The sequence below is a fragment of the Siniperca chuatsi genome, linkage group LG2 (genome assembly GCF_020085105.1).
Source record: "Siniperca chuatsi isolate FFG_IHB_CAS linkage group LG2, ASM2008510v1, whole genome shotgun sequence".
Lineage (NCBI taxonomy): Eukaryota > Metazoa > Chordata > Actinopteri > Centrarchiformes > Sinipercidae > Siniperca > Siniperca chuatsi.
Window position 1 is genome coordinate 19,713,709 of NC_058043.1, and position 23,487 is coordinate 19,737,195.

The 23,487-nt window shown below is 43.1% G+C and overlaps 2 protein-coding genes across 4 annotated transcripts in view; one reads left to right on the forward strand and one right to left on the reverse strand.

Annotated features, from left to right (window-relative positions):
• The window catches only part of LOC122888184 (low-density lipoprotein receptor-related protein 1-like), a 94,710-nt gene that overhangs the window by 11,693 nt on the left and 59,530 nt on the right, over positions 1 to 23,487 (reverse strand). For all 3 annotated transcript variants that reach the window (XM_044222265.1, XM_044222275.1, XM_044222255.1), the window contains exons 24-59: positions 22,832 to 23,029; positions 20,824 to 21,028; positions 20,478 to 20,642; positions 20,119 to 20,363; positions 19,759 to 19,890; positions 18,678 to 18,905; positions 17,355 to 17,529; positions 14,390 to 14,484; positions 14,138 to 14,287; positions 13,853 to 13,993; positions 13,502 to 13,627; positions 13,244 to 13,375; positions 12,916 to 13,050; positions 12,220 to 12,349; positions 11,965 to 12,091; positions 11,706 to 11,857; positions 11,437 to 11,561; positions 10,800 to 11,174; positions 6,508 to 6,697; positions 6,197 to 6,401; positions 5,805 to 5,997; positions 4,434 to 4,559; positions 4,003 to 4,131; positions 3,785 to 3,904; positions 3,567 to 3,680; positions 3,325 to 3,474; positions 2,899 to 3,021; positions 2,679 to 2,795; positions 2,211 to 2,339; positions 2,000 to 2,122; positions 1,709 to 1,849; positions 1,069 to 1,256; positions 803 to 986; positions 639 to 724; positions 415 to 534; positions 25 to 212 (exon numbers count right to left, since the gene is read on the reverse strand). In XM_044222265.1, coding sequence (XP_044078200.1) covers positions 25 to 212; positions 415 to 534; positions 639 to 724; positions 803 to 986; positions 1,069 to 1,256; positions 1,709 to 1,849; positions 2,000 to 2,122; positions 2,211 to 2,339; positions 2,679 to 2,795; positions 2,899 to 3,021; positions 3,325 to 3,474; positions 3,567 to 3,680; positions 3,785 to 3,904; positions 4,003 to 4,131; positions 4,434 to 4,559; positions 5,805 to 5,997; positions 6,197 to 6,401; positions 6,508 to 6,697; positions 10,800 to 11,174; positions 11,437 to 11,561; positions 11,706 to 11,857; positions 11,965 to 12,091; positions 12,220 to 12,349; positions 12,916 to 13,050; positions 13,244 to 13,375; positions 13,502 to 13,627; positions 13,853 to 13,993; positions 14,138 to 14,287; positions 14,390 to 14,484; positions 17,355 to 17,529; positions 18,678 to 18,905; positions 19,759 to 19,890; positions 20,119 to 20,363; positions 20,478 to 20,642; positions 20,824 to 21,028; positions 22,832 to 23,029 — 5,662 coding nt within the window. The remainder of the gene's footprint in view (positions 1 to 24; positions 213 to 414; positions 535 to 638; positions 725 to 802; positions 987 to 1,068; positions 1,257 to 1,708; positions 1,850 to 1,999; positions 2,123 to 2,210; positions 2,340 to 2,678; positions 2,796 to 2,898; positions 3,022 to 3,324; positions 3,475 to 3,566; positions 3,681 to 3,784; positions 3,905 to 4,002; positions 4,132 to 4,433; positions 4,560 to 5,804; positions 5,998 to 6,196; positions 6,402 to 6,507; positions 6,698 to 10,799; positions 11,175 to 11,436; positions 11,562 to 11,705; positions 11,858 to 11,964; positions 12,092 to 12,219; positions 12,350 to 12,915; positions 13,051 to 13,243; positions 13,376 to 13,501; positions 13,628 to 13,852; positions 13,994 to 14,137; positions 14,288 to 14,389; positions 14,485 to 17,354; positions 17,530 to 18,677; positions 18,906 to 19,758; positions 19,891 to 20,118; positions 20,364 to 20,477; positions 20,643 to 20,823; positions 21,029 to 22,831; positions 23,030 to 23,487) is intronic.
• Positions 7,358 to 10,751, forward strand: LOC122888204 (delta-type opioid receptor). Its single transcript, XM_044222302.1, has 2 exons — positions 7,358 to 8,473; positions 8,991 to 10,751. The coding sequence occupies exon 2, from the start codon at positions 9,032 to 9,034 to the stop codon at positions 10,046 to 10,048; it is 1,017 nt and encodes a 338-aa protein (XP_044078237.1). The 5' UTR covers positions 7,358 to 8,473; positions 8,991 to 9,031; the 3' UTR covers positions 10,049 to 10,751.

Here is a 23,487-nt window from a genome sequence, read left to right on the forward strand (position 1 = left end):
AAAGTTGCGTAGTGTCACTCTTACCCATAGCGTACGTCCACAGCCACAGCACGTGGTTCCCTCAGACCGCTGTTGACCAGAACTGTCCGGTACGCTCCATTCAGCTTTGACACCTCGATAGTGTCCCGTCCCTTATCGCACCAGTACAGGTTTCCTCCCACCCAGTCGACTGCCAGACCGTCTGGGTTGCTGAGTGATGTGCGATGAAGGACCTAACAAATGAGCAAGCAGTGTATACTTTCTGAATCTGTGCCTCACAATGCGGTAGTTAATTATTTTTCCTGGGTTGTCACTGCACATGCACGCATACAAATGAAGATTAATTAATCATTTTAAATGCCGGCTTTATGTTAAGACCAAGAAGCACATTCCACTGTCCGCTATCCTCCTTAGACAAGATGCTGCCACACTGACCTGAACGTCGCTGCCGTTGATGAGCATGCGTCGGATCATGCTGCCCTGGGTGGTCACATCTGTCCAATAAATCATCTGATGGCGATAGTCGAAGTCCAGAGCCACAGCATTGTTTAAGCCCTGTCAAAGCACAGGAGCTGCATTAGTCTGGGCCAGACATAAACCCCTGCAGGATAGTTTGCAGGATTTAAGCACTTCAAAAGGACTGTATCTGTAAGTCTCACCTGTTTGAGCAGTGTGTAGTTGGAGCCATCTAAATTGAGCTTTCTCAGATAGTAGCGGTTGGCAAAGATCAGGAAGGGTTCCTCATCTGCAGGGAGGGAGACATCATATGTGAGTGGATTTACCATAAACACTTCCTGAACGTTATTAATCTTATGTCTCTTACCAGAGGTGGATTTGCATATGGTGGGGTTTTCAGGGCTAAGCTGGAAACCCTCCACACACAGACAGTGGAAGCTGCCGTGTGTGTTGATACAACGCTGCGTGCAGGGATAAGTGGTCGTGCACTCATCTATGTCAACACACGTCTTCCCATCATCTTTCAGATGGAAGCCAGGGTGGCATCTGCACTATGAGGAGGCAAAGCACAGAGCAGGTAAAGCAACACTGCATGCTGCAGACTCAAGTCAGAAATTCATGGTGTTCACTTACCTTGAAGCCGACTTTAAGGTCTTCACAGAGCTGGGAGCAGCCACTCAGTTTGCTGTTCAGGCACTCGTTAATAAAGCAGTTTAGCTCATCTGAGCCATCGCCACAGTCGTCCTTATGGTCACAGAGCAAGGTCTCATTGACACAGTTTCCATTATTGCAGGCATACGCGGTGTCGTTGCATTTCTTCTCTGTTCCATGAGAGAAAGAAATGAAATGAGAAACAAGGAGAGGAGAAAATGAGGAGAAAATGTCAACCAGCGTGGCTAATATTATTTCAGACGCTCAGGAATTCATTTCAGTCACAACTGTTGAGAGCTGTTTTCAGCTGCCAAAAAGATAATTACAAGTATTGGTGTCATATTCACTTTTATGTGCATTAACACATGTACTTATACTGGATGTGCCTTCTCCATGTTTGCTTTCTGTACTGTTGATCTGCTATATGTCTTATAATGTTGGTTGTGCATTTTTCTTTTTTATATCAACATGCTCAAAGGCCACAGATGAATATTAGACATGTGGCTAAATCTGACACATTTACATCACACTGATGTCAATTAATGCACTGATGTAAATTAAAATAAATAAATAAAAGTAAGTAATAAGTAAAGTGCTTCTGGAGTGGCTGTGTGGATCTAACCTGGACCATTGCAGTGTGGGTTCTTAGGGGCTTCGTCTGAGTGGTCATGGCAGTCAAAGTCTCCATCACACTCCCATGAGCTCTGGATGAGGCAGCGTCCGTTGGCACAGCGGAACTCATTGGGTCCACATGTCGGATATTCTGCAGCCAGAAACAACACAAGGGTGAAGGAGGGTTGAACTCGTTGTTAAATGCAAGAGTGAGGAGGAGAGAGCTTTTTTACTTTTTCTTTTTTTTTTCTTTTTTTTTTAAATCACCCCATTGGGAATAAGAGGTCATGGTTCCACTCACCACACTCCTGGGACTCATCTGAGCCATCGCTGCAGTCGTTGTCATGGTCACACACAAAGTGCTTGGGGATACACTGCCAGTTCTGGCACATGAACTCATTGTTGCTGCAGGTGTTGTTGAACACTGAGACATAAATAAAAGAAAAGTACAGATTTATGTCTTTCTTTGTCTCTCTGGGTTATTAAAATGTTTTTTTTCAGCCTGCACTCACCACAGCCAGCTTTAACGCTCTCGTCAGCCCCATCACGACAGTCTTTGTCTCCATCACACTTCCAATGCTGAGGGATACACATATGTGATCCAGGACACTGGAACGCCTCGGGACTGCAGGTTTTGGTCTCTGTGACGGAAAGAGGTTATTGAAAATGATTTTGATGCCTTTCTTTGCGCTGAGTTTTGTGAATACTGTGAATTCTGAAAACAATCAGATAATTATATTTTTGGAATGTTTGAGAGGCAGAATAGGAACTGTTAAGTTATTGTTAATAACATAAGAATGATTGTTTAAAGCTATTTTTGCATCCATGCCAACAATGAGGGGATTCTTCCAAGTTTCAGAATGTAATGCATGTTCATATTTTTCCACAGAAACTACTGTGGAAAATACTGTGGTGCTGGATATGTTAGCACTAATGGTTCTTGTATTTGTATTCACTAAAGGTTTGCGGCCAACACTCACTGCACTTGCTGTCCTCATCACTGCTGTCACCACAGTCGTCGGCTCCGTCACACACCCAGCGGTTGGGAATGCAGCGGTGGTTCCCACACTCAAACTGAGAGGCTGAGCAGAATTTATCTAGAGGCCCAGAAAGAATGTATAAAGTGCAAAATACAAGCGCCACAACAAAGTAATGGTCTGTTGCACTTCAGCTTTTTTAGGTTCTAGTTTCTAAACTCACCACAGTGAGCCTCGTCTGCACCATTCTCACAATCATTCTCCTTATCACAAGTCCAGCTCATGGGGATACAACGTCCACTAGGACAGGCAAAGAAGGGCGTAGGGCACTTTGTTTTCCCGCTCCCTGGCAGAGTGACAGAAGAGTGGCAAGTTAAAAAAGAAAACATTAACGACTTAAGCCAGCATAAAGAGAGAAATAAAAAGTTGAATTTACATTGCAGTGTTTTTCAAGGAGAATTTCCTCCTGAACCACAATTTAATGGATGAAAACATTGTTTGTTTTTTCTGTTTGTTCCATTTGGAATAATCCAAATTGTACTTCTTGCTCTAATCCATCTGTGAAAAAAATAATTTCACCTTTTCCTTGAATACTACATGTAAATTTAGCTGTGAGAAAATATCTGTATTTCAGAGGGTGATAAAATACCTGGGCAATTTCTTTCATCGGAGAAGTCTCCACAGTCATTAGCTCCATCACACTGCCACGAAGGGGCATAGCAGAGTGTGGTGAACTCGCACTTCTGAAATGTCACTCCCTTCACTCCCAGACGGAAGTAACTGGAACAGTCTGTGGCAGCTTAACAAAGAGAGCAGCACTACTTTATACTGTAGCCTGGCTTTTTCCATTACATTTAGTTATTCTGACTGAATCTGACCATTGTAACTTACTGCAATTCATCTCATCACTGGCATCCTCACAGTCCACTTTCTGGTTACACTTGCTGGAGTTGGAGATGCAGCCTCCGTCTCTGCACTGGAACTGATCAGCTGAGCACAGTGTGGCTGACAAACACAAAACAAGAGACGGTGTTTAGGTAGAACATGATTTGAAAATATCATATGACTGCAGGTGGGAAAAACTTGTTTCATCAGAAGGCTCAACTCACTGTTACAGAAGACTTCATCAGAATTGTCTCCACAGTCGTCCTGCCCGTCGCACCAGGAGCTATGCCCCACACAGCGGCCATTCACACACCGTCTGTAACCCTTCTTACACACACGGTTAGCTGAGAACCAGACAGGAAATGATTCAGACTCAAATTACAAATGTCAATAACAAGAATATGGCCGAAACTGTTATGACAGAGAAAAAGGTTCCACTTACCGCAGTAGGACTGTTTCTCATCAGACTTGTCCTTGCAGTGGGCCATGCCATCACAAGTCAGGGTGTAGTTAACACAGTCTCCATTCCCACACTCAAACTCATCAATATTGTTACATGTAGTGTTGAGGGCTGTGAGACAAAGACAGAAAAATGCACTTAGGAAGAGTTGCCTACCCCAAGATATGCAGGAACATTTTCGGTGCTCATTCAAATCCATTCAAAGCCTGATATCAGTCTTTGCTTGTAGCTTTATTACATTATGGTCTGCGTGCAAAAGAGGTTCTGCAGATTTATTAAAAAATATTGTATTAAAATATTTTAATAAAACAGTGTGCAGAAGATAACCTTTTTCAATATTCATATGGTATTACCTCTCTGTGGTAGTTTTTTAAGCCAAACTTTTGTTTTTAGGATTCCCTGTCTTGTATTACCTATGCAGGTGTTGTCTTCCAAAAGCTTTCTGTCGCCACGACAACTGCAGTTGACTCTTCCTTCAGAGGTCAGCAAACACAGGTCCTGACATCCTCCATTGTTAACGCGGCACAGAGAGAACTCACCTATGCAGAGATGAGGAAAGTTAGGGAAGGTTGACCACACAAACCTGCACATATTAACACACACACACACACACACACACAGACGTGCATCCACATCAGCAGACAGATACGCCTGCATGAATGTGGCAATGGTTCTGCCTCCAATGAATGCATAATTCAAAGTGACTCGATCTAAATGGGATTTGCAGCTATTACCACAGGCTGCTGTGGGTATTGGAGCATGAGAGAGTTTACTGAATGAGGCAACTTAAGGGAGAAGATGGCTGACGCTATGGTAGAGAAAAAAAACAACGCAGAGCTGCATTGATTTAAAACAATACAGACAATGGGAGATGTGGAACAAGATGAGTTGGAGAAAGAGGTGGAGAAGTACAGATAAAAGTGAAGAACAGCAAATTTAGCAGGCACATCTGTTTGTGTGTCTGTCTGTGGTAATGACAGGTTGTGAATGACAGGTGGGCCCATTCTGGAAGTCTATAACTCATCTGCTGCCATGTCACTCTTAGATTACTTCTGTCACATCATTAACTGCTCTGTTGGGGCAGAAAAGCATCTTTGTTAATGTGTTTCGTGTTTGTGAGTATTTAAGTAAAACATGTGCTTCAAAAAAGCCTGAATTAAAGCTTTTCAGTTAATTTGTTTGATTTGTAATGGCCTTACTACCACTGATGTTATCACCAGGGAACGATAATCTGTGCAGTAATGAAATTTAAAGATATTACCTCAAGTTCTACCTAGCAAATGATTGCTCAACTATAAATTATAAATGTAAAAGAAGGTATTGATATATTTTACTAGTCAAAGCTATGTGCTGTGTGCATGGTTAGTGCACTATGAGATGACATACATTTGTCAACTTCCAGAGATTTTGCTATACATTTCAAACCACTTTTAATTTTTTATTATTATAATGATGGACTTTTATTTTTCACCAATGTGATGAAGTACCGTGACTTGACAGGTTTTTAATTTGCTGGATTAGCCAAAAATAGGCATTCTTGTCTAGGTATTTTATCCTGTATTTAACAGTTTCTCTGCTTAATCTCAATGGATTTTTCCAGAAAATTTACAAAAACACAGTATCACAGGAAATTACACTGCAATGAAGGATTTTATCACCCAGTCCTACACGTCATGTACTTCAAAAACACTTCCTGTCACAGTGTCACTATAGAGACCAGTAATGACACAACACACACACACTCACACAAACAGCTAGATCCCTCACTCTGTGCAAAAACTCACAGCTATTGGTGTCGTTGGCCACAGCGACGATACCCATTGGCTGCTGAGGTATGTCAGCACGCAGCACCTTCATGTCTCCTCCTGTGTATTTGTCAGCCCGAAGCACAGCCCTCCTCACCCAGTCAGTCCAGAAGATGTAGTCCCCGTACACAGCCAGTCCAAACGGATGGACCGGCTCATTCTTCAACACCACCTGCAGGGGGAAGCACAACCAAAGTCATGATCTCATACATTCAGGAAATTCCAGCCTTGCAACAAACTTGGAAGGATAAACAAACTGATGGCTGTTATTAGGCAACCCCATAATACAATCATACTGCAGTACAAATATTTTCATTATGCAGCATGATGTACGCCATGTGTGTCTGCATGCGAGTGTGTATGTCACTCACGTAGCGGCGACTGCCGTCATACTCGCAGCGCTCTATCTTGTCTAGTGTGGCGTCAGAGAAATAAAGTTTTTCAGCACGGTGGTCTATGGCCAAGCCGTTAGGGGTTCGGATGTCATTGCCAATGATCACAAGGACATTGGAGCCAGTCAGTGTGGCACGCATGATACTGGGAGACTGCTCATTCCAGTTGGTCCAAAACATGAGGCTGCAGGAGAGAGTAAAAATCAGCAATGTGCATGTGCAAACATTTCTGACATAATTTAGGAATAGTTGCAAAGAGGTACGATATGAACAAATGTATTAGTTCTAACCTCTGACACTCATCAAGGACAAAGGCTCTGGGATGATCATCTCCTGACATGGAGACCACGGTGTGCCTGTCAACGGCACCCCAGCGGTTCTGATCCACGGTGTGGCGGGTGATGGTTGAGGTAGTGTAGCTGGTCCAGTACAGCATATCCCACCCTCTGTGGTAGGCCAAGCCCTCCACCGAGCCGACATCTGAAAAAGAATGAAGGAATAGGAAAGAGGGGGAAAGGAAGATGGAGATAGATACAGAGAACAGCAGAAAAGGGAAAAGAAAAAGAACAGACAGACATTAAACCACAAAGATGGAGAAGACATAGGAGAAACGAGGGGAAGGAAAAGAAGCACGTCAATCCCAGTGCTATGTTAAAAGGCCAAGTGTGGACTGTCTGTCAGCAACTCAGTGCTGGCAGACTGCGGTGTGGCAGCACAGAGTCAGGGCTATGGACATGACAGCTTGGTATTAATGACCAAGAACACAGTGTGATTCAAGGCTTTTATCCAACAAATAGCTCACTAAAAAGGTCACAATAACAGTTGCCGGCTAGCGTATTACTTTCCATTGCACTACCTCATCAACACATGAGGAGTAAAAAGTCATTTTTTCTGCTCCACAGCCTTGAAATGAGTAAGAGGTTGTGAGCTCCTCGCCTGCACAGAGGCCAGAGGACAGACGAGAGTCAGCCAAGATGGAGGAACACAAAGTTCTGTAGTGGCAGATAGAGAACAGCTGCTCTGCTTGTGAGAAACAATACATGCACACACACACACACACACACACACACACACACACACACACACACACACACACACACACACACACACACACACACACACACACACACACACACACACACACACACACACGTGAACTTCAGCAAGAGTAAATTTGAAAACAGCCATGCATCAGATCACTCCAATGCCAAATAATTGGTGGAATAGTTGCCTTCTTGTTACTGTTACTGCAATGGAACAGTGAGGGTCTAATAACTACAGCGGCCTTTTCCAGGGCTGGATATGATCTCACTCTATCACAGCTCAGGCCAGAGGATCAGTGAGTTTCACCACCAGGTGGGACACTTAACACTACACCTCAACATCTCCAGTGCAACGCCGCGGACACGAATCAACATTTGTCTGGCTCATGCTAGGAGACTGTGAATGAAGCAAAGCAACTGGAGAGCCGAGCAAAGGCATGCAACACAAAACAGCTCCCCTCTGCTTCTCGTACTCATAAATCAATGCCCTAAAAATCAATGAGGACAAACATGAAATCCATTCACCCCTATTTCCACTTTCTTTGGTGCTGTTAATGAATTGTAAATCTCTAGCCTGCTGCACTCTCTACTCAAATTCCTGCTTTTCAGCTCTGTTTATCTTCACATTGTTGACCTAAGCCTATCTGGGTTTCTGTACATTTCGCTTGTTGTTTACGATAATAAAGATGAGCTGAATTTATAGCTCTTGAGCTCAGCCGGTTATACAATGATAGTTTTTTACTGCAGTGATAGCAGTTCAGTGCTAGCTATCAGACCAGCAGTCAATAATTACCCTGATTTCTGAAGGCAAACACTATTTCACTCTTTCTTTCTCTGTGTATTTACCATATCTGTGTATGTTCTGTATATGTGTGTGCAGGGACAACAATTCTAGAAAATGTACAGATCCTTTCAGAAAAGGAACAGAAACACTGGACCGTGGGAAAAACTATGTTTGGCCTCAGTGGGCCCTCCCACAGAGAGCAGGCCAGCCCATCTCTCGCCTGCTCTATGATAATCAGTCCAGAGTTCACCTGCCGTTTACTCGGTTTCATCCTCTCTTACTGTCGAGCTATTCGCCTCTCGTTTCCTCCTCTGCTAGAATTCTGTTTCTCAGGAGATTCGTTCCTCGGAGGCAGGAGTACGGCTGATTGTGGATCGCTGAGTACGGGGCCTGATTGAGATGTCACATGGAGTAGCCGCCTGCTCTGAGGTGACAGGAAATCACACAATCTAGGGCATTTAGCACTTGGGTGCTCTTAACAAAAGTCCAGGGGGAAGGGATGAAAACCCCAGCAGCTAAGAAATCAGGAGTGTCTTGACTTCAATGGAGGGGTCTGATGTTATTTCACTCACTTCAGCGCCTCCAGCCACTCAGAAGTGGGGCTGATTATGAGGACTGGAATTACTTGATTCACATACAACACAAGCAGCTTGAACTCAACTATTAAAATAGACATTGGCTAGATGTGTTTTAAAGGACAATTTTAGGAGGCAGTGTCATGTGTAATGTGTGTATATGTATTTATTCATGTATTTAACATCCATCGTCAATCCTTTTTATTGGTAAATTTTACAATCAACCTCAGGGAAATGATTGGAAATCTGTGTAATGTTATTTCTGAGTATTACTATTGACTCACAGTATGAGTAATCATTCCCACATGTATTATCAGTAGTTTTATGACCAGCTTGAGCATATTTGACCCAACCAAACTGTGTTTTAACAGTATCAGTATGACTGGAAGACATCTCCATAACTGAAGACAGGATGATGCAGTGGAACTCTACAGGTTCAGAGGATCTGCTGGGGAACAGCAGTGACACTGGGCTGGGCAGCGTGGAGCAGGTCCTAGTCCCGATATTAGATGTATTGATTCTGGTGCTGGGAGTTGGCGGGCACACAATGGTGATGGTGATCCTGTGTCGGAGGCGGAGAAGGGGGGTGGGACGTATTGGACAGTCTTCTCAAAGCTCCATGACTGGCACAGGAACAGACGTCCTCCTGCTGGCTCTGAGCGCTGCAGACCTGCTTTTGCTCTCCATGCTTCCCTTCCACACTGTTGCCATAGCCGTGCAGCAATGGCCGTTTGGGGACTTCATGTGTCGCCTGGTGGGCTTCTTGGGATCTGCCTGTTCCTCGGCCAGCATCTTCACACTGGCCACACTGGCTGTGTCTCGCTATCTGACTGTGGTGCAGCCTGCCAGAGCCTACAGCCTCCTCTCCCCTCGCCGGGTGTCTATAGCTGCTGCGCTCCTCTGGGTCCCGGCCTGCTGCCTGGCTGCTCCCCAGCTGGTTTTTCGCTTTGTGAACCCTGATGGCCTCACTTGCTTTGCTTTCCTGTACTACCAAGACCAGCTGATCTATGGATTGTTTCACTTCCTAGTGGCCTTCTTGCTTCCACTGATCACCATTGCAGTGGCGTACAGCAGAATTTACATTTTCCTGTGGGAGAGTCAGCATGCCAGCAGGGCCCCCCAAGTAGAGCGCTACCAGAGCAAAGTGACTCAGACGTCGGCCATGCTGGTGCTGGCTTTTACCCTGTGCTGGCTGCCATCCTATGCCCTGATGCTGGCCTTACTGGTGGAAAAAAGGTCTGGGGCCACTGGGGCCTCACCACGTAACAGCCCCTTCAGCGTGTTTGCACGCCTCATGGCGATCTCCTCTACAGTGATGAACCCCATCCTCTATGTACTGATGTCCCAAAAGTTCAGACAAGACCTACTGAGGCTGTTCAAAGGGGGAGGGCAAAGAGCCAGTGGGGCTGTGGCCATGGCTGCTGCCTGACAGTATTAATATCAACAACTACCTTGATAAAACTGAAAACCTGACACACAAACACTGAGCAACTACTGGGAATAAAACAATTACAAGCTGAGTTGCTTTGCTGAAAGAGAATATGAAAAAATTGCAACCTCACGGGGAAAGTCTACTTAACAAGGCAAAACAACAGCACTCATAACAGCGGACAACATTCATTCAACATCTTTGCCTCTTAACAACATTCACTGGTAGTCTGGATATTGTACAAGAAGATCAAACCATTAGCCCTGGGAGGTGCCGGTCTACAGGGACAGTAGGACAAACAATACTGAATCATGCATTCCTTGTAAAACATTTTGAAGTAAAGGCACTTTGGTAAAACATTAAAGGTGAACCTGTGTTTTGCTGTGCTGAGATAAGGTGAATGCATGTCTATCTGTAGGCCTGTTTATGTTAGTATAGACTCTCCTTTCAAAGCACAGATAAAAAAGGTCTTTGCTTTTGTTTCTAGTTTGGCTACACCTTCAGAATAAACTCTTCCTGGTTGTGTTTAGATCAGTGGGAGTGTTTTGGGGAACTCCAGCTGTTTTCTTCTCCAAGATTTCTCACTGGGAGGTCTGATGTTTTCAACTAAGGTTCTTTGTTATTCACAAAAAAGTGTTGTGACCAAAAATCATTCTTGACTAATGACAAGCCCAATATCAACTATGGGAGGGGAAATACACTGTAGATAAACTGGGGGGGGGTCACAAACTTAAGATGTGGGAATACTCACTCTCTACCACAGTCTTGCGGTCAGATCCGTCATCACTGATTCGCTGGATGTTGCCAAAGTGGATGTCACTGAAGAAGATACGGTTTGCTCCCTTTCCTCCACCTCCTCTGTAATCAAAAGTGAGTGCAATGACATTCTTCATGTGCTCGGGGTCCTCGAATGGTTTAATGGGTGCATTCAGGTTGTTTTCGTCTGATAGGTGGACACTCTTTAGTATGGTGCGCTCTGAGTAGAGCAGGTAGCCATCATAGTCACGGCAGCTGCTGCCGTCTTCAGCCAGCATGCCATGGGCACAGGCACATGTACGCTGTCCGTTGCCACGGTAAAGGCAAAGCTGCTGGCACCCGCCATTGTTGTCTTTGCACACATTTGTTCCTGTACACAGACATGAAATCCATGAAATAATCAACTACAATTACATTTCTCAAATTTTAAAAGATTTTAAAATTTATAGTTATAGTGCATTCTGAGAAAAAATGCACTATAACAGGATAGAAAATGTGTTATTAGTTATTTATGAAGTATTTAATTAACTACTAATTTCATAGAAATGCTAATGCCTTGAACAATGCTCATCTTTCTCATGTAAAGCAAACATTTTACAGTTTTAAAATAAAACTAAATACCCGGTGCTTACCTTGCTGCCTGGCCCTGTTGAAAACCTTGATGTCTTTGAGCTGCACCCCAATACCAGTCCTCAGAGACACAGAGTCTGTGGCGTTGTCCTTGCTGCCTCTCTTTATGGAGCCATTAGCATGTGTCCTGGTTCAAAGCAGACACACAAAAAAATAATTAAACACAGTCTGAAGCTTGCGGATGAGGAAAAAGTATTACAACTGTGGGCGAATATCACTTATAAATAAAGCAAAAGTGAGGACAAGTAAGACTGAGGGGGGTATATCTAACCTGTCACTCCAGTAGATGTAGCTCTCAAACACAGACACAGAGAACATGTCCATATTGTTGTTGGCCAGCACCACTTCCCTGTTCTCTCCAGTCTCCAGGTTGATGCGTTCAATCTTGTCCGTCCTGGCATCACACCAGTACAGCAGACTCTCCTACACGCACACAGACAGTAATCGTTGAGATAATGTTGTGATGCAATGTCTGCTGTCTGCACTGTAGCATAGTGATATAAATACAAGAATGGTCTGTTATACTGCACCTCATAGTCAACAGAGATACCATTGGGCCAGCTGATACTGGCATTGACCAGGACAGCCCTCTGAGAGCCATCCAGACGAGACCGTTCAATACGGGGGTACTGGCCCCACTCTGTCCAGAACAGGTAGCTACACACACACACACACACACACAAACACAGGGATAACTTCCTCAGTAATCAGTAATGAGAGAAATTACAGGAACAGAAGCTAAAGACAGCTACAGTAGTAATTGGAGCTGAGTTATTTCCTCTCACCCTTTCTCAGGGTGGACAGTGATGGCACGAGGCTTGTCTAAGCCCTGGGAGATCACCACATAGCGGAAGGAGCCATTCAGTCTGGCCACTTCAATCACATCAAAGCCTTGGTCCGTCCAGTAGATGTTTCCTGTAGAGGACAGAGGAGAAACAATGATGCTCTGGCAGATCCTGAGCATGTGCTGAATGTATAGTTATGCAGATATTTACCCAGTCTGACCTCCTTTTTGGCACTTAAACATGACATTAATTGACAGAAATATATTCTTTTTCTGTTTTCTCAGTTTGGACAATAGGTTCCCCTACTGTGGGGATGCTTCTTTCCTACTGTGTGGTAACAGACAGTGACAGTCTGTGCAAGGATGATAAATATACTGTCAGAAAAAATTAAACAAAGTTTATCAGTGTGCATGATTGATGCCGTTTGAATTCCACAATGTTGGTCTTGTAGGCCTACTACTGTATTGAGTAGTAACCAGGACAAAAAAATCACATAACTCCAGTCCTCCGAAACCTTCACTGGGTACCTGTTGTTTTACAGAGTATAATTCAATATCCTTTTTTTGCTGTTTTATTTTGCTTTTATGTAAAGCACTTTGAACTGCTTATGTATGAGATGGTGCTATACAAATACAATTTGAATTGAATTGAATGTACACTATTTTTTTTTTTTTACATGACTGAGGTGTCTCTTACCTGCTATCCAGTCGACAGCGATGCCCTCCACCCTGCCGATGCCATTGGTGACCACGTCCTCTCTCCAGGTCTGGTCTCTCTTGGCCCTGCTAATGGTGCTCAGGCCCATGTCCACCCAGTAGATCGTGTCATTGTCTGTGAAAACGAGTGAAATGTATTAGAGTTGGACTGAACAGAACTTTCCTATATCCTGATACAGTAACACATACTAAATGCAGTGGTAAACTAAGCTATTTTGGCTACATCAAAGAGACAGAATACCTTCATGCTGGGGTAAATCTTCCTTATCTAGCATTTGAGAAAAAACCTATGTTGTAAAAAGACTTACCAGCATGGAAATCTATGCCCACAGCCAGGGATGTGCCTGACACTGGTACCAGGGCATCAGACTTGTCTGCTGGGTCCAAAGGAATACCACGTATGCCTTCATGCACAGAGTACAGCAGGAAAGAGCCAACACCTACAGCAAACAAATAAAATTCCCTGTTTTGAGCCTTTGTTGCATCACACATTAATAATTTTCATCAATTCCTGAATCCAAATGTGACTAAATCAAGAATGCATTATGTGTATGAATGCGTCGTACCCTCACAAGACTGTTGCCCTGTGCGCAGGCTGTATCCTGCAGTGCACATGCAGGCTCTGGTGGTCGGGGAGGTGGGGAGACACAGCTGGGAACAGTCTCCATTGTTATTACTGCAGAGATTGGTGCCTGGGAACACAAACGCACGAGAACAAATACACAAAACAAATCAAAGAGGAGTTACAGAGAAATAAACAGATGTGCTTTGGCATAGATAAACAGGCTACATGCAGCAAGCAAAACAGACCTTGAACGACATATTTTCCTCCCTTTATTTTTTTATTTTTTGCCAAGTAATTTAACCTAAACAAATGTTGCTCAGAAAAAGTTGGCGTTTGGCAGCCAGCCCGGCACCTTTCTGCACAGTTTCATTGTAGATTTTCATGTGCATCATGGGGGACGTGCTGTTCCTCAGGACTTTCCAGCTGCCACCGTCCTTCTTGTCACAGGTTCCTATCTGGTCAGTTCCTTGGTCCGCCCACCACAACTTCTCTCCTAAAGGATACAACACACAACAGGATGCTCAGCACTCTCTGTTAGAACCAGACCTGACACTGGAAGAAGTTATCATATGTCATGGCTGAACTCTCTCTACATACAGTACATCACTGGCTAAAATTAACATTTCTGTAGACCTACCCATGATGGCCAGAGCAGTAGCCTTGGTCAGCTTGCCCTTTACCCCCTCAAGCACTTCCAGTCCAGAGCCATCCAGTTTACAGCGGTTGATGGTGCTGTTTCCTGAGCTGATCCAGTACAGCTGCTCAGTGTCAAAGTCAATGGAGAGACCTGGAAAACAAAAGAGATTATGTGTAATGACCTGCCCTGTCACTAGGGTGCACTGTCTCTCATGCAGTCACACAAGGAGGTACAGTACAGTATGTCACTCACCGACAGGGCCTTTCTGGTTGGTGAAAAGGACACTGCGGTTGCTGCCGTCTGTGTTGGCCATGTTGATGCTGTCCCCATCTGTCCAGTAGAGTTTCCTGAAGGAGGCAGGCAGAGAGAATCAGCAAAGCCACAGTACGCCTCGGCAGGAGGAAGGAGAACTTTGATTTATTTTCAGCACATCATAATTTGCCTTGTTGACCAAACTTAGTCAATAGGCTCACAACACAAACCACATTGCTCAGTGTATGGCAAAATTGGACAGGCTTTCTTATTGACAAAAAGGTATAATAAACTCATGATTTGAAGGAATCAATTTGCCATCCTGAACTTCCTGTTGCAATGAAGCCTGTCCACCTCACATTTCTTCTCTCAAATAAATCTTAAAACTACAGCACACATTCCATTAACGTCATAACCTTAGGTATCCCATATGTACACACTAATCTTGGTAGGACTGGATTCGGGTACTATGCACCTTTTAAATTGAATGAATTGCAAACAGCTCTTGAGCTACATTCTTTCATTCCCCCGAGAGATTTTAAAGCTTTATCATGTGATGTTTTTATCACTCTTGTAACTGTTGTACTTTACTGTATAATTATTATTGTTAGTCTGCCTTTTTTTTTGTTTTCCTGTGGCCATCGTTTGTATGCTGGTTTTGTGGTTGTATGTTAGATCATACTAAATGTTTTCTCTCTTTGAAAAAGTGATCTTGATCTCAATGAGACTGCCTGGATAAATAAATTAGTACCAATAGTAATAGTCATAGGCGCTTGGTTATGTTTTAAAATGGGGGGAGCAAACTTGGAAAGATACATAATTGGCGGGGGGTCCTCCCACAGAAAAAAAAAGAAGTCATTTCAAACAAATTTCCTGCATTTCTACACTATCTAACCTGACTTATGGTAACAATAGAGGATAATTTCCAAAACATTAAATAATCAAAAATCAAGGTCCTACTCAATCTTACAGTTGAGCCAGTTGTGGTGAAGCAGGGTTGGATGGAAAACATGCTGGACAGGGGGTGCATGCTCTAATACAGGTTTGGAAAACACTATTTTAGGCTAGTCTACTGTTGTGTGGGGCGAGGGAGAGAGCGGGGCAGCAAATTAACCTGAGATATTAACAGTAACTGTACAAAATCACAGAGGGAATGTAGTAATGAAAAATAGTAATAGTAATAGTATTTATTAATAGTAAAATAAAAGGTGAGTAAACTATAAATGTCCGCTGGCTAAATTGTCCAGTGTTAGGTAATGTTAAACTCATAAAAAGGTGAGTAAACCCTGTTACATTTGAAAAAGGGGGGTAAACTGAGTTTATGTGCGTTTACCCTCCATTACATCCCAAATAATAAAATCAACAGGGCTAATGCAAAATATGAATAGCCACAATACACTTAAAAGAGCCTACTCTTTGATTTGGCTCCTTTGCAAAGGTCCCATCTCCACAACCGAATCCTATTTCAGCAATATCACAATCGTACTTTCAGCTAATTTATAGTTTGGCTGGAGTCAGTGGACCAATCAGGTACATTCAGCCACTTGCTCCATTGCTTGTATAGTAACAACAAAATACTGCAGAATCTGTGGAACATCTGGTCTGTATATCATACCAAACCGTATGTGACTTTAATAGGAATGTCGTTTTTAATTTAAGGCCCAATCAAGTTCAACAGAAGCTGATGAAGTTGGATGAAGCAGAAATATAGCTGAGCTGGCAAACCCATCACTGACACCCTCACTCTCCCACACCACATACACTCACATACCACTCAAACACCTTTCCTTTGCCTTCAACTTCCTTGCTCCTCAAACTGGTCAAAGTCCTCACTGAACACCCACACACAGTAGGAGTATACAGGACAATGTGACTGTGTGTCACTGCGTGTAGTCTATGTTTAAAGGGTATCTATCCTCTGTCCCCATCACCCACTTCCTGTCAAATCCACCACATCCACTATGCCCTTCATTTGTTTGTTAACATACCTTTAAATAAAGATTCTGAAGCATTTAAACACCCACATTCTCATATTTTTGCGCACACATACATATACATGCAAGTTTGAGTTTGTCCCTCCCCGACTCTCTTTGCCCCCACCCACTCCTGGACGTATTCTGGGCAGTGTTTGTGTGGCAGAAACAGGAGACAGCCCCAGCATATGGATCCAGCATCTGCTTCTCATTTTCCCCCATGCCAACAATGCTCAGATCGGAAACATTCCTCCACTTAAGTAGGCTAAGTCTTTGAAAGAGAGGAGGGAGTACACAAAAAAACACAAGGAGGCAGAGACATTTCTTAAGAAAATATCCTTTCTTCATCCACTTCAAATACTGAAAAAAACACATATTTCTGCAGGACAAAACGAAATATATAAAAACAGATGGTATGTCTCTGCTCTGCTGGTAAGAGAGGCCAGGTCCTGTTTGGGGGGCGGAAGGGGGATGAGGTTTCAAGAGGGAAGACAGGAGGGAAAAATGGACATTTGCTAAACAAGGCAGGAGGGGACAGGATGTAAGATAAACACTGGAACAGAAATAGTGAAAGAAAGCGACAGAGACACTGGCTATTAATAATTCATAGATAGTCTATCTGAGCGCAGAAGTTGTGTTTCAAAATAGAAATGGAGCAAGACAGAGAAAGAGAGCAACAGAAGGAGAAAGATGACATGAGGGGAGAAAAATTGGAACCACTTCCTGAGTGAAGAAACAGTCAGAGGCCAGCGACCATCTATACCAAACTACTCTGCCTGTCAATGCTGACTGCAAACAGAGGGGGGCCTGACAGACAGACATTGCCTGAGTGTGTATGACTGTGTGTGTGCACTTCTGTGTGTACGTGTTGTAGGTTAAAGGTGAAATCAAGAGGGCGTCTGAGAGCAATTTCTGAAAGCTTCATTTTGACTAAGTGAGCTTTATGTGTCTGTGTGTGTGTGTATGTGTGTCTGTGTGTGTGGATGACTAACCCCAGTATTGGATGCAGCACTAGACAGTGTGGTTTGTCCAGGCCCTGGATGACAGCATTTTTGAAGGAGCCGTCCAGTCTGGCAACATTAATCTGTTTCTTATTGGCATCATAACTAGTCCAGAACAGGTTTCTGGACACCCAGTCCACTGCCAGGCCGTGAGCATTGGGCAGATCTGAAGAAAGATAAACACAGAGCTATTAATCAGCCTTCTCAGTCATGCTGTTGAAGAACAAAAAATCATTTACATCATTATCTAATTCAGAAAGAACAGCAACAAAAGACATTGCAATTGACCCTTCGCTAAGGGGGAGTTACGCCTGTCAAGTTTTCCAATCTAGTGAGTCCATTTACAATAATAACTGTGGTAGATTTACCACTCAAAAGTATTTTTTGAAACAGCGATTCCACACAGCAGTAGTAGTCAAGGCAGGTTTCTCGTTTCTATCTAGCCATTGATTATGTCGGCTGAAGTGGTAACTGTCACTAACAGATTTTACCAGCTGTAGTTAGCTAGCTAATTAACGCTAACTCTTTGAGTTGATTAAAAACACAGCTGACGCAGTTTCCTGGAAACTCGTTTGAAATCGAGAACCATGTAAAAGACTGAGGCTAGAGCTACATGTCCCAGGAAAAAAGATACTGCCTTCAAAACTCTTTGGGTGCACAGTATTGTTATTACTAGGGCTTCATGCAGACCGCTTTGGCAAATGCCTAGTTACAGTTGCTAAGCTATGATTGGATAAGTGGTGTTCGGAGGAGTGGTTTAGTGAACAGACAGTTACAGTGTATGAGTCTTTGCAAAACAAGCTACCATAAACACAACAAAAATATGGGAAAATGTGTACCACAGTACAGTATATTAAGGGATACTTTTTTCCAAATAAATCTGGGAATTTATCATGGCTTCTTTTGAATTTCAAAAAACTGAAAAATCTATTTAAAAAAATCAATAAAATGCAAAACTTGGGTGAAAATCTGATATGAAAATGAGAATCTGAAAATGGATAAATGATCCCTTTATTGTTTTATACATGTGAGGGATAATCAGTTGAAATCAGTTGTATTTCTTCTTTTCCCTTCACCGTTATCAGGAGCATATTCTGTAGTGACCTCACCACAAGAGGACATTGTTTACTGCAGACTGCAATGAACAATGTCTTCTTAGAGTAGGAAACCCAACGTTTAAAAGCATATGGACATAATATCCAAGTGAAAGCTGTTTAAACCAGTCTACAGATCTGTTCCTTTTTCAGAAAAATCTGTAAAAACTGAAAACAATAAGCCTTAAGTATGTATTCTATTGTGTTGCCTCCACCTTACCAGCAGAGACCACAGTCTCAACACCAGTGCCATTGATGAAAGCTCTCTTGATGGTCTGGGTGCGGACGTCTGACCAGTAGATACGGTGCTCCAGAGCATCATAGTCCACCACAGTCACATTGTCGATGTCAGGCACAGTAAAGGAGATGATGTAGTTGTAGTAGGGGTTTTCGATGTCCACTCCTCTGATCTCGATCTGGCGAGCATACAGCAGGAACTGACGAGACTCTGCAGCGTAGGGAACATGTTGATATGCATCCTTTAGTAATTCTCAAAAGCTTCAGCGTTCAATGAGAGTAATCAGGAGTTAAATGCAGCTTCAAGTCAAAAGTCAAATGTATGAGTGCACACTAATGCCAGAGTTGTGGGGATAGGTGGTTCCAGCATGGATGGGTGCATCTGCGCATTATTCCAGCCACTTGAACAAACAGTTAATCCAATTGCATCTTTGACTCTAATGATTGTGTCTAGCTGGCTAACTCAATAGCTCACCGTGACAGCAAGAGTGAATTCAATCAGTGCAGATACATTACAACTGCATTGGTCTCAACAGTCCTATCATCATTTAACTGTGTGCAGCTTAAGTGATAGACAGAAAGAGAGGGAAAAAAACAGAGAGAGGGGGAGGGTAATGACAGTGTCAGGCTGTATCGGCCAGGCCAGACTAGGTGGTGGATGTGGAGGGTTGTGGCTGATGCCTGCATCAGACAGAATGGGGCTCTCCATTCCATTACCCCTGAAGATAATAGAAAGTGCTGCCCTGAATACTAAACTCACACACTGAATAAACAGGCCCGCTCTCACTTTTCACGGACAGACACTTCAATGCGCTCCAAAGCTGTCACAGTAATAGCACCTCAAAGAGAAAAAAAGTCCAGAAAAAAAAGTCTCTCTTTACCTCTCTCTCACTCACACGCAAACACACAAATGGAAATAAACGATGCTGCAAGGATTACACTGTGGCATTCAACGACAATTTTGCCAGGACAAGCAGAGGAGAAAATTGTCTGCTAGCTCAAAGGGGAATCAAACAGTATGTTTTCTACAGTAATTGCATTTAAGTACGTGTGTTTATGCTTACCGTAGCAAGTGCGTTTGTCAGGACCCAGCTTCATGAGGTGAGGGCAGGCACACGAGAATGTCTGATTGTAGTTGATGAGACATAGATGAGAACAGGGCTCCTTGCCATCTTTAGCTGCACATGGGTTAGGAGCTAGGGAGAAGTAAATATGGAAAAATAATTCAGAATGAATACTTAAGCATCTCATAAATCAGCATGTTTTTCGCAAGGTTCAGAAGAGCTGTCACTCTCATAATGAATACACTAGTTGTAAAAGGAACGAAGTAGATGCTTCTGTAGCTATATTGTCAAGCTTTTCTGAGCCAAAATTAATAAACTGCAGTTCGACAGTATGTGCATGTTCATGTGTGTGATTCTCACCCTGCGGCTGTCTGGATGGATGGTAGACCTGAAGGTCAAAAGGTTGTGTGTTGGTCCTCTGGACCACAGTAACGTTGCTTCCTGTCCACTTGTTTGCCTTGGCCAACGTGTTGGTCCTCCAGTCCGTCCAGTAAACCTCTCCGCCGTACATAGTGACGGCAAAGGGATGTGACAGATACTCATGTCCCCTCAGAACCTCGATCAGCCCAGAACCATCATACTTGGCTGAATAAATGGCATCAGACCTGCATATAGCGCACATTTTTCAATTAATTTCGGGGCATGACTGAAAGATACTGTATGTGCATCCAATAAAGGTGTTTGTGTAAGTGTATTCAAGTCTGAGTCCTTTGTTTGACCTGGCATCGATCCAGAGGATGCGGCGCTCTAGATAATCCACAGTGAGTCCATTTGGCCAGCCTCCATTGCCAGTTTCCTTATGGATTGTCTTCCTGCCTTCTCCACTCATGGATGCAGCTTCAATCCTAGGCAAGCTGGCATCCCAGTCTGTCCAGAAGAGGATCCTGCAACATCATGCCACAACATGGACATGCAGTTATTAAAACATTACGGGACAACATGTTCAGGATCAGTGTGTCAAGCCACACCCACCAAAACATTTACTCTTTAAATACCATCATAATTTGTTGTAAATGTGTTTTGGTTGATATCAGCAGGAGGTACAGTAAGCAGTGTAGAAGTTACCCATCCCGAGGATCCAGGGCAATAGCTCGAGGGTGCTCCACCTCCCCAGCCAATAGCGTGGTCCTCATGGTGCCATCCAACTTGGCCACCTCTATCTGATCCAGGTTGCTTTCCACCCAGTAAATGTTTCCTGCTATCCAGTCCACTGCCAAGCCCTCAGGGGTAGCCAGCCCATACTGGATTACCACATCGAAGCTGGTTAAAGCTATGAGGGCAGATAAAAAGAACAGGACAGGAAAAATGACTTCTTGTCTTGTCTTTTAAACTGTCTTACCTGACTTGAAGATATATATCTTACCCTTTCCCTTTTCTAATGAGGACTACAATGGAAATAACATTTAAACTTTGTTGTGTTTTCATCCTCGACAATTTGAATCAGAATCAGAACTGAATGTCATTACTTTGGTTTGTTTGTAAAATCTAACTATCAGTGCTAAAATGTTTTGTATCATCCATCTTTGTTTAAAACTGCTAGAGAAATCTGATCTAATCGTATTTCACCTTACTATTCAATAAAATAAACATTCCTCCAGGGCGCTTAAGTTTCTTAATAAATTCACACAGTATTTCAGTATGTACGAATAAAGGCTTCGAAGGCTGGGATTTGCTGATGGTAACATTTCAGATTGTACTGTAACCCGAAGCACTGATCCGCTTCGCTTCAGTATTTACAAATTGTGTAAATGTGATCAAGCTATTTGGATTCAGAGCTAACATTGCATCACATCAACTGTAATTCCTTTAATCAAATGGTTAGATGCTCTGTGTGGGAAAAACACATGTCAGTAGCAAAAATGAAAACATAAATAAAGACAGTAGTGGCTCAGCAGGGGCTGTGATACAACAATTACAGAATGGAAAAAACTAAATATGTGGTGTCTTGCAGGGCTAAAGAGACACATTTTCCAGCCCTTTTCTATCCCTTTCATTTTCCATTGGGTGGCTAATCAGAGGGGACACGTTTAATTATTTGAGATGAGTCATTATTGTGTCTGGAGCAATGAAAACACACACTCACTGTATGTAGCCTATTGGCTGTACCTAGCAAACGTGGCACACAACAACCACGTGCACAGACAAATACACGTACACACGTGTAAATGCGACATGACTTGTACACATGAGTTGCTCATTATTACTGCTGCAGTGATGATAGGGCCTTATTTGCCACGCACACTGGTCATGATTGACTGGTCTGGCCTTTATGAAACCACATCTGATTTTCTGCTCACGAGAAGCCACAGTAACAGCACCAACAGTGTAGCTTTACATGCTGCGATTTCACATGTTTTACTGCTGATATTCTTGCCTGCTGGCCAGTGTCACAAACATTTTAGGCACAATAAAATTGTCATCACTGAAATTTGAATAAGTGCAAATGGTTTATCGTAGAAAAGGTTTCAGTCGTAGTCATCTGGACACTGACTGGAAGTCATTCTCAATTGTGGAAATGGTCTGAGAACTCAGAAATATAAGCTAATCTGTATTGCTTAAGCCCTGCCCTCAGGGAAGAGTCTTCCTGAGTGTCTGCTGTTTACAACTGTTTTGACTACGACTGAAACCTTTTCTACGATGGAACACTCCTGGACGAATGAGGGACTACACCGTCTTGCAAATGGTTTACCTCAACAGAACAACAGTATATTTCCCCACTGTGCAAAACTGTATTTAGAGATTAAAATGTTATGATTCATTAAAGTCTCTCTAATCCAGTAAAACCCAATACAGTAACTTGCTCATGACATTTTATCCACTTGCCTTAATCATAAATGGAAATGTAATGAAAATCCACTGATGTACGCTGATGTATATGTAATCTCTATCCACTGATGAAGTCCATGTGATGTGGCTGAAGACTCCGGAAGAAATCTAGTAAGTGGACCTTAAATTTATGCCAAAACGTAAATCACCTGTATGTACTATATATTTAATCCTACATAAGACAAACATAGCAAATGATACCTAAAAAAAGCCTTTTAAACTTAGTGATTGTGTTAAAAATGCTCACCTCCATTCTCAGACAGCTTCCCACGATAGATCTTGTCCTCCACCACATCAGTCCAATAAAGGGCGCTCTGGCTGAGATGGAAGTCCAGGGCAATGGTGTTCCTGAGGCCTGGTACCAACACACTGAACTCTCCTTTATTCAGATCAATACGGCGGATCTCGTGGCGGTTTGAGAAAATGATGAAGGGTTTGAAACGATCTGTGGAAATGAACAAGAAAGATCAGTGGCCATCTTTAAAAGAAGAACCAACCAGATGGTAAAGGGTTAACACCCTTTGCTTGGTCACAGTTGACTGTTACTCAAAACACTGCAGAGCAGCTCTGCTCCACAGCGTGGGCTTGTCCACTGAAAGAGGGGCTGTGTTGAAAGTGGCTCTAATCCTTGGTAATTAAAACGCAGTGTAAATAAGACAGTTATCTGTACCTAACAGGCAGCAGGATGAATGACGGGTTGCTGGTGGCTAGTCTCTAAGACCTGGCAGTGAAGAACACAATCATAAATTTGTGTTTCCTCATTGGCTAGTTGCTGCAGGGAAAGAACTATATTCTTTATGTGGATAATAAAATTCAAAGCTAATTCAATGTGACTGAGCAGTTTCCATTTTTCACACCTTGCCCTCTTGCTGACTATAACAAAAAGCATATCTGCTCTTCACT